The sequence below is a fragment of the Schistocerca piceifrons genome, chromosome X, assembly GCF_021461385.2.
Source record: "Schistocerca piceifrons isolate TAMUIC-IGC-003096 chromosome X, iqSchPice1.1, whole genome shotgun sequence".
Taxonomy (NCBI): Eukaryota; Metazoa; Arthropoda; class Insecta; order Orthoptera; family Acrididae; genus Schistocerca; species Schistocerca piceifrons.
The window spans coordinates 438,180,897-438,194,915 of record NC_060149.1 but is presented as its reverse complement, the minus strand read 5'-3'; the positions used below and the strand labels follow the sequence as shown (position 1 = coordinate 438,194,915).

At 45.3% G+C, this 14,019-nt stretch overlaps 1 protein-coding gene across 1 annotated transcript in view; it reads right to left on the bottom strand.

Annotated features, from left to right (window-relative positions):
* The window catches only part of LOC124721602 (protein trachealess-like), a 309,705-nt gene extending 305,087 nt beyond the window's left edge, over positions 1 to 4,618 (bottom strand). Inside the window, exon 1 of the mRNA XM_047246653.1 lies at positions 4,410 to 4,618. Coding sequence (XP_047102609.1) covers positions 4,410 to 4,513 — 104 coding nt within the window. The 5' untranslated portion in view covers positions 4,514 to 4,618. The remainder of the gene's footprint in view (positions 1 to 4,409) is intronic.
* Positions 4,619 to 14,019: the final 9,401 nt, after the last annotated feature.

Sequence of the window (14,019 nt, the reverse complement as noted above, 5' to 3'; positions counted from 1 at the left end):
GACTGTGTTTCCAACGCTCTTGTTTGATAACAAAACGTACTGAGTACTTGTATACTTTGCTGAACGGACAAAATTGGTACAAGAGAGCGAAATTCTCCAACTTCATGTCGGCACCTGCGGCGTGTGTGTGTGTGTGTGTGTGTGTGTGTGTGTGTGTGTGTGTGTTTGTGTGTGTTTTTAAGCGTACCCGTTTTAAATCATGCAGTTCGGATACCTGTCAATAAATGTGTCCCTGTCATTGGCAAGACAGCATTATATATATATATATATATATATATATATATATATATATATAATTTCAACGACGCGAGGATGCCAAGAGTTCCTTGAAAAGAGTCCCTCAGAAAACAATGAGCAAAACCGCAACTTTCGGAAGAAGATATCGGTTCTTGCAAACGACTAGCGAACGATGCCAGTTCCAGGGAGTTTGCCTGACGGAATCGAAATTTTGGAGCGAGTCCAGCAATTGTGAGGAAAGTTTCGCAGGCGGAGGCGACGCAGCGCGCCGGGAAACTCGGCTACTGGCGTACTTGCGTCACTCGCTGATACGCCTGCCGGAACACGCGCCCCGCGTCCCCGCAGAACGTCGTTTTAGCGGCGAAATCCACCCAAATGACTCCTTCAGTGACGCATTTCTCTACCAGATAAAACACTACGTTGCGTCTCGACGGTGAGTTTCCATCCTCAGCTGAAAACTAAGCAATTCTAACTCAACATTTCTGCGTGTTCTGTTGCTGTTAATTAATTTGTATTAGTTCCTCGTTCGTAATAGATTTGTGAAACACCAACCGACTCTGCGTCTCAGAGGAAATCGGGCCCGTCTTCTCAGTGAGCACGAATTTAACTTTTGTCTTGCTCACCGCTCTCATCTTCGTAGGTGTTGGCTGCCTGAAGTGTACAGCATGACCAGTATCTCTATTAATATCTCAAATAAGCATTAACAAGTTCGTCACTACGTAATTCCAGCATGCACCATTATAATTATCGCCCGAAGTTTCTATCCCAATGATTTTGTACGTACCCAGCAAGAGGCAGAGGTGGGCACCCCCCATCCCCATCCTGCCCACCTGGACATACCAACTTAGTATCAGTTTGAAAGTGAGAATATGTAATGGGTACTGACTAATAGTTAATGTACCCGTAGCCTTTCGTGGTGAAAGTGCAAAACTATTTACCCTCTCGACTATAACTAAAAATGAAGTTGAAATCTTATGTAACGGGTATGTAAAAGCCGTTGTCAACAATCATGCAGTTCTATTCATGCTCGGTGAATGAAGAGAACTGTTCCAGGACATAAGCAGGATACGACAGACGTGGATTGTGCTTCGTAGCGAGTAGTTAATTCATTGCGACTGAGCGCTGCCAGAGTCTTGTCTTAAGTATATGAGCAGAACTACAACTTCCATATCCTTCCAGAGGTGCAGTTGTGGGGTAGAGCAACTGCTGCCATTTTTAGAATATGAAGTTTAGTTCTGGATCTAAATGATTACTTGTAATCCACACGTAAGTGGTTGTCAGAGGATTCATGGAACCACTTCCAGCCTATTCATCGACCGAACCACTCTCTACTAGCACATGGGAAAATGAACATTTACATCCTTCCGTGAGATTTTTGATTTATCTTATTTTGCTAGCATGGTAATTTCTCCGTAAGTAGCTGGGGGCCAACAAAATATTTTCTCATTCAGAGGAGAAAGTTGATGATTGAAATTTTGTGGAAAGGTCCTGCCGCAACGAAAAAAGCCTTTGTGTGAATGACTGCAAGCCCAACTCTCATTTCATATCCGTCACACTCTCTCACCTATTTCGCGATAATACAAAAAAGGTGCACTTCTTTGAACTCATCAATCCTATCTAGTAAAGGACACCACACCGCTCACCAAATCTCCATAAGAGGATGGACAACAGTAGTATAGGCAGTCTCTGTAGTGGATGTGTTGCATCTTCTAAGTGTTCTGCCAATAAAACGCAGTCCCTGGTTCACCCCCCCCCCCCCCCCCACAACATATTGTGTGTTATGGTACCGATTTAACTTGTTTGTAATTGAAATTCCTAGGTATTTATTTGAATTGACAACCTGTAAATTTGTGAGATTTATCATTTAATCGTAATTTAACGCAATTTTTTGGGCACTCATGGGGACGACCTCACTCTTCTCTAAATTATTTTACAATTCATTTTGATCTTCTTGTGACTTTACTTGATGCTAACGACAGCATCATCTGCAAACAATCCCAAAGCGTTGTTCAGATTTTCCTCTGCTTATATAGATTCAGAACGATGTTGGGTTGCTCACGCGACATGTGTCAACAACATGAGACCTAACGCAGTATTTTTCTTAAGACTGTTGGCGTACTTCTGTCGCTCACTCACTCACTCACTCACTCACTGTCTCACTCACACACATACACACACGGAGGGAGGGAGGGAGGGAGGGAGGGAGGGAGGGAGGGGGAGGGGGGGAGAGAGGGAGAGGGAGAGAGAGAGAGAGAGAGAGAGAGAGAGAGAGCTAGCATTTCTAAAGAAATGTGAATGTATCCGACCTTGAACTGTATTTTTACACTGTGGTACATTTAATCAAATCGCTCGACTCAGTAGCAGAGGGCTAACAGTTTACTGCAGGCGTGTTCTTACTGTCAGCCGGAAGGCAAAAACGACGGAGCTCCCGAACAGTCTTGTGGCGAACGACGATCAGAAATGTTTTGAGCAGTGGAAGGAACGAATGCTGACGAGTATGGACGCAAATGATGACCACCACTGGCTGACTATATCTGTTATGTACGTAAATTTGCAATATCATTCCCATTCGTTCGGTATCAGACTCCGTCCATGGAATTTCCCGGTCGAGGTCCAGAAAATGCCTGTGCTAAACTGCTTGTGTACTGTCTCTCAGCTGAACAAAGTAGAAGGTCAAACAGCAGTCGCGCACTAATACACCATGACATGTATCTCCTTAGTTACACGAGTAGCCTCGTTTTTTTGTGTCTAGGCGGTAAATTAAGTCCTAAGCGACCCTTAGTTTCGAGGGCCGTTTGGAATGGGCTACTCTAGGATGTAAGGTTCGGAGAGATAATATTTACACTCTTGGTCTACAGTCACCTACTTCAGTGTGCCGTGAAATCTGTGTCTGCAGAGTGGGGTCGGTGGGTGGGGGGGGGGGGGAGAGCGAGGTGACACTTTACGTAAGACGTTGGACTACTCATATTAGGGAAGACTGGGCTTCAAATCCCTGTTCAGACACACAGATTTTGGGGTTCCCTGATTTTTATAAATTATTTAAGACAAATGTCCGGATACTTCCTGTGAATAGGCCACTGTCCTCGACTTGACTCTATATTCAACTCAACTACTGCCTAATATCGCTGATGTCCTCGACGTGGACGGGACATTAAAAGCTAACCTTTTGTCTTCTTACAGAGATTCAATGAGCGTATCCCACCAATGAAGATAGGCTGTTTTCCAATGCACATCCTTATCTCACATAAACGGTTGTGCAGTCAGCAATATCAAACATGCTCGGTGAACTGAAATCACTTTGTCGAGGCTCCTGCGACGTTATGTCTCTGCTACGCTCAGCAGATCCTAACAAAATATTACAAAACCTCTTCAAGATTTATTGCGCTTCAGCTGTTTGATATCTGAAAGAAATGCTTATGAAGCTCAACAGAGGTAGCGCGTTACCATCCCCAACCGAGTTCGTGTCTAGATGGTGAGAATCAGGAATGCTGAGAGTACACGTTCCAGTGACTATTGGGTTTTTGGAAGACACTGTAACTTAAGCCGCGGCTTCGGAGCCGACCAACTTACAAAGAGGAGTAATTCGCATCTCGGACATGATCCAGCTATCCGATGCCGCTCCTAGGAAGGAAAATGTTTTGGCTGCTAAGAAGAAACACATTGCACTGTTCGTGCAATATCGCGGAGTTAATCACTGACAAAGTTTGTTTTCACAGAAAGATACAAAGGAACAACACAGGTTGTCACAAAATGTACACACGCAAGACACAGTAGACGAATGCACAGCAGCGAGAAACAACGGTAACAGGAAGAAGGTGCAAGCGCAGGAGAGGGCAATTCAACTTCCGCAAAACGTCCGCGAAGCTCTGATGGTTCCTCCGAGTCTTCCTCCGCGCTCTCGACGCTCCACTCAGTCTCTTCCAAGGTTCGTTCCCTCGGAATTTTTTAAAGGGCTGAACAAGAACAAGTGAACTGTCAGAGAGGAAGCTCGGTGGAGCGAGTCATCTGAGGAGAGTGCTGGCAAAAACCATTAGAGCGTTCGTAGATCCGTTAACGGGGAACACGAGTTAAGAGCTACAGCAGGCAGAGAATAGTATTGTAATATAACATGCCCTGGTTCGAGGATGTTCGACTGTTTCTGTTTGCAGGGGACATAGTCCGCCGGTACGAACCAGGAGTGCGTGAAGGCCGGGTTGATGAGCGCACCAGAACCCGGCTGCCGCTGAAAGGACGACGTGACGGCGTAGTCCATCGCCACCGCCTGGTACGGCAACATGCTGCACAAAAAAACTCGCCCGCTGAGATTTCACACGCTCACTGCCCGCTGCCAGCGCACACGCAACCTTGACGACGCTGCGCCCATCACTGTGCGACAACAATACTCTCCTCCTCCTTAACGACTCGCTGCAAAATAATGAGCGATTCGGCCGGCGCGAACGCTCGGGCAGCGCGCGCTCGAGCTTCGGGAGCCTCCGTCAGCGCTCGGCGCTAGGCCGCGCCCCGCGCTGGCCACGCCCTGCACGCCGCATCGTGTTGGCCGGCGCGCCAGGGGGCGGGGACAGCAACAGGTGTCGCCGCGTGCGTCTAGCCGTGTGCCGTGGCCCGCTGGGGGCGTCGATACCGATAGCGCACCTGGGCGCCGTTCGATACAGATCCCGAGGTAGACCACGGGATACGAGTAAACAGTCACACCGATGGCCTCGTTGCACCCACAGGGAGCCAATGAGGGAGCTTGATGTTCGGAAACCAGCAGTGGGAGCGCATTTCCGCTGTGGGTTACGACTCCGAGATCTATTTTAGGCCGTGACAGTGTTCAGGTACACGAGTAAACAATCGCTGTCGTGAGTTTTGGGATGGATTTGGGTCGTTAGTAGATTACGACGGCGTTTAACGTTCGTAAAGAGCAACAGTAGTACCTAGACTAACGCATGTTACGTGGCCTTGTTGCATTCGCAGTATGAGAATCATCTTCGGACAGCAGCTGTGGTACTGCACTTCCAGCTTGGTGTGTGTCCACGAGTCCGATTTTAGGTCATGGCGGTGTTAGTGTACACAAGTAAACATTCGTAATTATGATTTTTAGCATGGGGTTGGGCAGTCAGTACTCTATGGCTGCGATTAATGTTCCGAACAGCAACAGTAGTACGTCATTACCCGCCGAAATGGGTGAACCCGGGGTCAAATCCAAACAGGCCTTCAGTGCTGACCGACAAAAGTTAACAGTTGCACTTGTGTATTCGGAGCAGACCAAGGATGCGTCAGTAGCCTATGTTGGAGGTTGATATCCCCATCCTTAACATTGGTTTGCTACAGAATTCTTGAATTTATCCTCAGTTCGAATATAATAAATTCCCTTGTGACAGAAAAGCTCCTGTCCACAATCAACACGAATTTAGGAAACGTCGTTAGTGCGAAACCCGGTTTGCATTTTCTCACATGATATCCTACAGCCCATGGGGCGGCAACAAACAGGTACCATACCATATTCCTAGAGTTCCGAAAAGCGTTTGACACGCTGCCCCGCTGCAGACTGCTGACGAAGGTCCGTGAGTACGGGATGGGTTACAAGATATGTGAGTGGCTCGAGGACTTTCTAAGTAATAGTACTTTGCCCTCGACGGCGAGTGTTCATCAGAGCAAGTGTATCGTCAGGAGTGTCCCAGAGAAGTGTGATAGGACCGCTCTTATTATCTGTATAGGGTGGGCATTAACAAAACCGACAAACTGCACGGACGGAGTCCTGACTGGAAACGGAAGAAAAAAGGTCCTTTGAATATGTGCCCAAACATATATCGTTACCACGGTAGATGGAGCTGACGAATGAAAGTTCCTCTGACACATGTCGTGTGTTCCATGTTTGCGGCAGGTTGTGTGATTCACGCAGCATATTGTAAGCAGCAGAATGATTCGTCGGTAAAGAGGACTGATGACAGAAATCCCATAATTGCGATGATCTGGTGCAAAACCCATCGACAAAATCCTTCCCGAAGAGGGATGTCTGCTGCTGATAATCTTGCACTCGTAGCATGTGATAAAGGCAGTAGCTGTTGCCATGCAGGATACACGTAATCGCACTTTGGCTTGAACCATGTTGGCGGGCCACTTGCCAGGAGCTTGTACTGGGATTCGTCTCAGTATCCTGTAGAACTCGGTCCTCCAAATCCGAGGTTCGCACAGTCCGCCGCTTCCCTGCACGTTTGTCTGTCTGAAAGGACCCATGATCAAGCAATCGCCCAAAAAGGGCTTGAAATGTTGTACGATGTTGTTGGTGTCTGTGATGGCACTTGTTTTGGTAAAGTAGTGGTGCCTCTCGGCCGTTTCCATCTGCTTGGCAGTACACAAACGCCATGTCAGCTTGTTCCCGACATGAATACCGAACCATTCTGCTGCCGACAGTACGTTACGTCAATCACACAGCCTGCAACATACAAGGAACACACGGGCACGTGGCACATGATCAGTGCCATCTACTGTGGCAACGATGCATTTCCGGACACATGTTCATAGAACCTTTTTTCCTCCATTTTCAGCCAGGAATCTGTCCCTGCAGTTTATCGATTTTATTAACGTTCACCCTGTATACATAAATGATGTGGCAGACAGGATGCGACTGCATGCTGATGGCACTATGGTGTAAGGGAAGGTGTCGTCGTTGAGTGACTGTAGGAGGATACAAGATGACAGACGAAATTTCTAGTCGGTGTGATGACCGGCAGCTTGCTCTAAAAGTAGGAAAATGTGAGTTAACACGGGTAAGTACGAAAAACAGTCCTTTGTTGTTGGAATACAGGATTAGTGGGGTGCTGCTTGGCAGTCACATAGATCAAATATCTAGGCCTGAAGTTGCAAAGCGATATGAAATGGAATGAGCACGTCATGTTGGTAGTAGGGAAGGCGAATGCTCAGCTCCGTTTTATTGGGAGATTTATGAGAAAGTACAGATGATCCATAAAGGAGACAACGCATAGAACGCTAGTGCGACCTTATCTTGAGTACTGTTCGAGTGTTTGGGATTCTCACCAGGTCTGACTAAAGGAACACATCGAAGCAATTCAGAAGCGTGCTACTAGATTTGTTACCGGTAGGGTCGATCAGCACACAAGTATTACGGAGACGCTTCGTGAGCTCAAATTGGAATCCCTGGACGATGACGACGCTCCTTTCGCGAGGCACTATAGCGGAAATTCAGAGAACTGGTATTTGAGACCGAATGCAGAACGATTCTACTACCGCTAACGTGCATTTCGCGAAAGAACTTTAAAGATAAGATGCGAGAAACTAGGGCTCGTATGGAGGGTTTTAGACAGTCGTTTTTCCGTCACTGGATTAGCGAGTGGAACAAGAGAGGAAATGGCTAGTAGTGGTACGTGGTATTCTCCGCCATGCACCTTACGGTAGCTTGTGGAGTACGTATGTAAATGGATATGTAGATGGTTTGATTCCAGCTCAAGCCAGTGTTTCCGGACACACGTCAATAGCTGTCTCTATTATGCATCATGAGAACGAATATACTGCAAAGTGATTTTCTTAGCGATTTTAGAAGTAAAGAAAGTAGTAAATTAGAGAGTAGTGAAGTCATGAGAGTCGAGTCGAAGGGGAAAGGGGCGCACATAAGGAGGCAACTACATAACATAAGCACAACTGGCAAACATCAGTCACACACAGGTGATAACATGTTAATACCGTGAAACACCGCCCTAACATTGAAAATAATATCATTTCGGCAAGCGAGAGAGAGAGAGAGAGAGAGAGAGAGAGTCCAGAACTTTCTTGAGGTATGCCATATCCAGCTGAAGCCCCTCATTGGTGATCAGATTACGCAAAATTATCAAATTGTGGTTCAAAATGGCTATAAGCACTATGGGACTTAACATCTGAGGTCATCAGTCCCCTAGACTTAGAACTACTGTACTTAAACCTAACTAACCTAAGGATAGCACACACACCCATGCCCGAGGCAGGATTCGAACCTGCGACCGTAGCAGCAGCGCGGTTCCGGACTGTAGTGCCTAGAACCGCTCGGCCACAGCGGCCGGCTCAAATTGTGGGAATGCCGATTGCTATGGTTAACCTCTGTTCCAAGCAGTCCCAGACATTTTATATGGGATTAACATCGGGCGATTTAGCGGGCCAGTCGAGGCTCGAAGGTGGCCGAGTCTTTCTCAAACCAGGAACGTAATGCGTGCAACTCGGTGAACACAACCGTTGTCATCTTGGAAGCCAGTGTACTCGTCATGGAGATGTGGAAAAAAGGACAACACTTGGTCACCGAGATTGTTGGACTAAGCCACCTGGTTCACGTTCACGGTGTGGGCCCTAGTCATGATAGGAATAGCAACATAAAAATATTGTACACTGTCCAGTCACACACCTGTCAAAAACCTGAATAACCAGCTTTTGCAGAGCGCACCGCTGCGAGACGTGCAGGGAGGTTCTGGAACGTACCGTTATGGATGTGGAGCCACGCTGACTCCAGTGCCTTGGCCCGCTGCGCTACGTTTCTCGGTTGAGGATCCATGGCGAGAATAGCCCGATCGATGCTCGATTCGGTTAAAATCCGAAGAGTTTGGTGGTCAGAGGAGTCCGGTAAAATCATCCGGTGCTATTCGAACAACGCACTTATGCTGAGAGTTCTGTGACACGTTGTATTTTCCTGCTGATAAATGTCGTCGTGTCGGGAAAAACAGATTACATCTAGGGGTGGACATCGTCCCCAACGACAAATGTGTAATTATGTTGACCCATTGCGCCTTCCAGAATGACGAGATCAACCAGGTAATCACAAGAAAACATTGCCCGGACCATAGGGCTACCTCCGGCCTGGACTCTTCTGACGAATGTTGCAGGGTGCTTGCTTTCAGTCCGATGGAGCATAAAATGTGATTCATCTGAAAAGACCACCTGTCGCTATTTAGTGGGCGGCCAGTTGCGATACTAGCGTGCAAATTCCGGCTTCTAAACTCTCTCATTTCCACCAGCAGAACGAGAAATAAGTGGAAAAGACAGCAGAGGCTAATTGTGTAATTGCAAGAAGAAATGGGGAGGTGCTTGCGATAATATTAGAAGTTGCAATGTGACTATAAAAAAAAAAAATACAAACTCGGCGAATTCATTAAACAACCAAGAGACTGCTGAACTAAGTAATGAAAAGTGGAGAAGATTTCCCGGGAATAATGAATTTAAACAATTCAGCAAAATCACCGTTATCATCCATGGTCATGATACAGTCTGTAGCGGTATCGTGTCTTCTTCTGATTCTGATGTTCAAATTGCAGCATCGCATTCAGGAGGACTAGGAATTAAATGCACTCTGGACATTTTCTGAATCACTACCGCCAATAAGCTCAGGACTACTGCACCCGCATCATTTAAAATTTCATATCCCATACCGGTCCAAATGCTCTTGTGCTATTTCCCTGAAGACCTCAATACTGGGGGAGCATGGAACTCTTATCTTCTTTTGTATTACTATTACTGTATAGAATCCTTCAACAGGCTGTAACACACGTTTTGATAAATCAGTGCGCGTTTCGGAGCTATTTCAAGGCTCTGGGATATGACTTCATAGTTTTTTTTTAAGAATCTGCTGCATTCTTTGGCCACACTGGAGTCCCTTTGCAGCGTTTCATTTCTGACACATATATTGCAATACACTGAAGAATGAAAACGTTAGTGATATCCTCCACGGATTCGTTAGTGTCTGAAATTCTTTCATTTTCTTTTCTGAGCAGTTAAGAATAAGACTGAATAAAATCATGACGTCTCTCTCTCTCTCTCTCTCTCTCTCTCTCTCTGCCTCATGTTCAATTTCTCTCTGTTAACAATCGCACTGTCTTTCACTGATAACAAGTGAGAACTGCTATAGCACGAGCTTGAAAAGTTTGTGGATGGAAAAGACATTAGCCTAACTATTCATGCTACACCAAAACGAAAAGTTTGGTAAACCATTGTAAAGCACTTTATGGAGTGCAAATCGTACTAATATTGGGTACATTCTATCCTTTCATCGAATACTGGTTTTCCAATGTACCCTACAAGGTTTTGCGATAATGACGTCGTTGATTTTCCGTAAATTGCCAGTTACGTCAAATGAGAATATTTATTAGACTTCCTTGTGAGGATACCAAATTTTTACTGTCCTAGCAGCACATCTCTGAATTCGTTCAATTGATGCTGCCACACCTACACGATAAGCTGCAAACGCTGCAGTAACATTGTAGAAACGATCACAATATTCCAGTTGGTCTGGATGATTTCATTTGAGTTAGTATCAATGTACTTTGTGTGATGTGTGATGGCTTCTTAGTGTACTTCTGCATATGTCAAGGAGTCACAGATTTTTTACTAAGTAGACACGGAAATCGTCATGTTGGGAGATAGGCTATTATTTATTTATTTATGCATTTATTTTACCTGGCAAGATTAGGGCCTTCAGGCCCTCTCTTACACCTAACCAGGCATACTCAGATTCAACAAATTTCAGTTTCTACAGAACATTAAGGACATATAACATGTTATACAGTATTAATGTTAAAGAAAAAATATAGAGATTATAAAAGTAGTACAATGATAATTATAACAATCAAAAAATAATTATAACAATCAAGAATAATAATAATAATAATGACTATGTATATGAAAGTAAACATATTTTTCTTTTATGAATGTCAGTCCTATTGCTAGTTGGGAATTTTCTCGTTATATTCTTGCAGCTTGTGAGTTATTCTCATCAAGCAGAGACATAAGACGATGGAATGGGGTGAAAGAGATATAGAAGAGGTAGATAGGTCAGAGGAAGAGAAATAGAATGGTAAAATTCGAAGCTATGATGGAGAGGAGAAAGAAAAAGATGAGAAGGGCACAACAATGGTGGCTATACCGTCCCTAATATGTAAGTCTTGAGTTCCCTCTTGAATGTTGAGTGGTTTTGGATAAGACGCAGATCACAGGGGAGCGCGTTCCATAGTCGTATGGCTGAGATGGAGAATGACACGGAGAAAGATTTTGTGTTATGTAAAGGTACGGCCAAGATGCTAGACGTATCCGACCTGGTATTGCGGTTGTGGAATGATGATAGGTGTTTAATGTGAGAAGATAAGTATTGGGGGCACCAGTGGCTAAGAAATCGATGAAGTAAGCACATCGTGTGGAAATAGCGTGCCTTATGTGGGCGTATCCAACCTAGCTGGGAGTATGAAGGACTGATATGATCATACAACCGTATATTGCATACGTATCTAACACAAGCATTCATCACTAGCTCGAGGCATCTCGAATTTTCAATATTTGTACCGTGTTGAACTACATCACAGTAGTAAAGATTAGGCAAGACTAGTGTTTGGACTAATTTTTGTTTAACATGGGTTGGAAATATTTTTCTAAATTTTTGAATTGCATGTAGGGAGGAGAGCGATTTCCGGCAAGCTGTGACTGTTTGTTCTTCCCAGTTTAGGTGTTCATCTAAGATTATTCCAAGGTCTTTTACTGTTTTTTTGGTATGGTAGTTGGGTACCATTGAGGAGTATTTGAGGGACTGTTTCGCGAAAGTACCGACTGATTAACTTTGGATGAGATATAAGTATGACCTGGGATTTCTTGGGGTTTAGTTTAAGACCTAGGTTCTGTGGCCATCGATAAACAGAGCAAAGATCTGCGTTCATACTCGCTACTGCGTCAGCAATGTTCTTGGGGCTTGCACTTATGTACAGTTGGATATCGTCGGCATATAGATGGTAGCTGCAGGAGTGAATCACTGAAGAAATATCATTAATGTACAGTGAGAAGAGTAATGGACCAAGGACGGAGCCTTGGGGAACTCCAGAGCGCACGTTTTTCCATGATGACTTTTCCGACCCACAAATGACTTGTTGACTTCTGTTTTTGAGGTAGTTGTCGAACCAGTGTATTGCGCTGTTTGAGAAATTCAGCTGCTTCATTTTAATTAGTAATATATCAAAGTCAACTGTATCAAAAGCCTTGCTAAAGTCAAGCAGTGTTAGGATGGTAGCTTCACGTCTGTCCATAGCATGTTTAATATCATCAGTTACTTTGATTAATGCAGTTGCTGTACCATGGTGCTTTCGAAAGCCTGACTGATATTTGTCGTGGATGTTATGAGTTTTGAGGTAATCCATCAGCTGTTCATGGACGATGTATTCTAGGGCTTCAGATATTGCAGGAAGTATGCTGATCGGCCTGTAGTCACCTGGCGACTTAGGGTTGTCAGTCTTGGGTATAGGTTGAATTAAACTTTGCTTCCACTCAGTAGGATATGTAATACTGACAAGAGACAGGTTGAAGATGTCCGTGATAACTGGAGTAATAGTGTTTACGACGTTCTTAATCATGCCAATGCTCACTCCATCATGTCCTACTGCCTCGGAAGAGATTGTCATAATTGCCTTGTGTACTGTGCCGGTAGTGACATGTTTTAGGAAAAACTTGGCTCTCGAGAGATTGATATCTTGGGGCTGGTAATTTGTCGCTGCGTGGCAGTTTACAGCTGTTGAGAAGAAATCGTTTAATTCTTCTGCAGACGCTTGATAAACAGCGTCAGATCTTCGCTTCCCTATACCGAAACTGCGCAGCTTTTTCCACAGTGCAGCAGGTTTTGATATGCCGCATACGACAGAGCGGGCATGTCTGATTTTGGCATTCCTCACGTTTTGCTTGGTTCTATTTCGGAGTTTCCTATAAGCTTCGTACGCCTCGGGAGTTGGGTTACGCTTGAAGGCCCTATGTGCAGCATCACGTTTATTCATTAACTGGCGTAATGCAGTGGTGAGCCACGGAGCGGGAGCTCTCTTTGCCTTGACAGTGCGTTGAGGAGCATGTTTATCATACAGTGCAATAATTTTGCGACATAATTCCCGAATGTTTCCGTCTAAAGTCGGTTCATTGCTTATATCATGCCAAGGGATGTCTGAGCAATCCATTTGAAGAGCGTCATGGTTAACATTTTTTAGGTTTCTGTAGGTTACCAGGTGAGATTTTTCTTTGGTAGTAGACTACGGACAAACAGAAAAACTTAGTTTTCAGGACCTCGACGTTGCCAACCTGATTCGTGGTACATTTAACCTCATCCAAAGGACCCATTTTTGTTTAAACTTAAGACCCACACGGTAAAACGAAACCCTCTTCAGCTTGTGCCACGAGTTCCATGCAGCTCTGCAGAAGGTTTCCTAAGATATTCACTGAACACTATGCTGTACGGCACTCGTCTACAAACGAAAGTGTAGTGGATCCGACCGGATAGTATGTGTCCAGTCGTCCACAGTTTGCTACGTATTTTTCCACGTAATCTCCACCCTGTTCTATGGCCTTCCTCCAGCTCGAAACAAGGGCGTGTATGCCCTGTCGTTACCAATCCTTGTCCTAGTGGCGGAGCCAATGCTTCACTATGTGAATCACCTCTTCATCGTCCTCAAGCTGTCTTCGACGAATGACACCCTTTAATGGCCCAAACAAGTGGAAGTCCGAGGGGGCTACGTCAGGGCTGTCAGGTGTGACAGCCGTGGATGGTCTCCCCGACGGCTAAAATCATGGAGCTCCGCCGAACCCCCTTCTGATGACCTCACCCTCCGTTCCCAGCGACTAAATGTACTTCTGTTGACAGCAGATGCTCCATAGAAATTGCACAAGCGGTTGTGAATATTTTCCACAGTTTCCTTTTCTGCAGTGAGAAAAAAATGTCGTGTGACGAGGGCCTCCCGTCGGGAAGACCGCACGCCTGGTGCAAGTCTTTCGATTTTACGCCACTTCGGCGACTTGCGCGTCGATGGG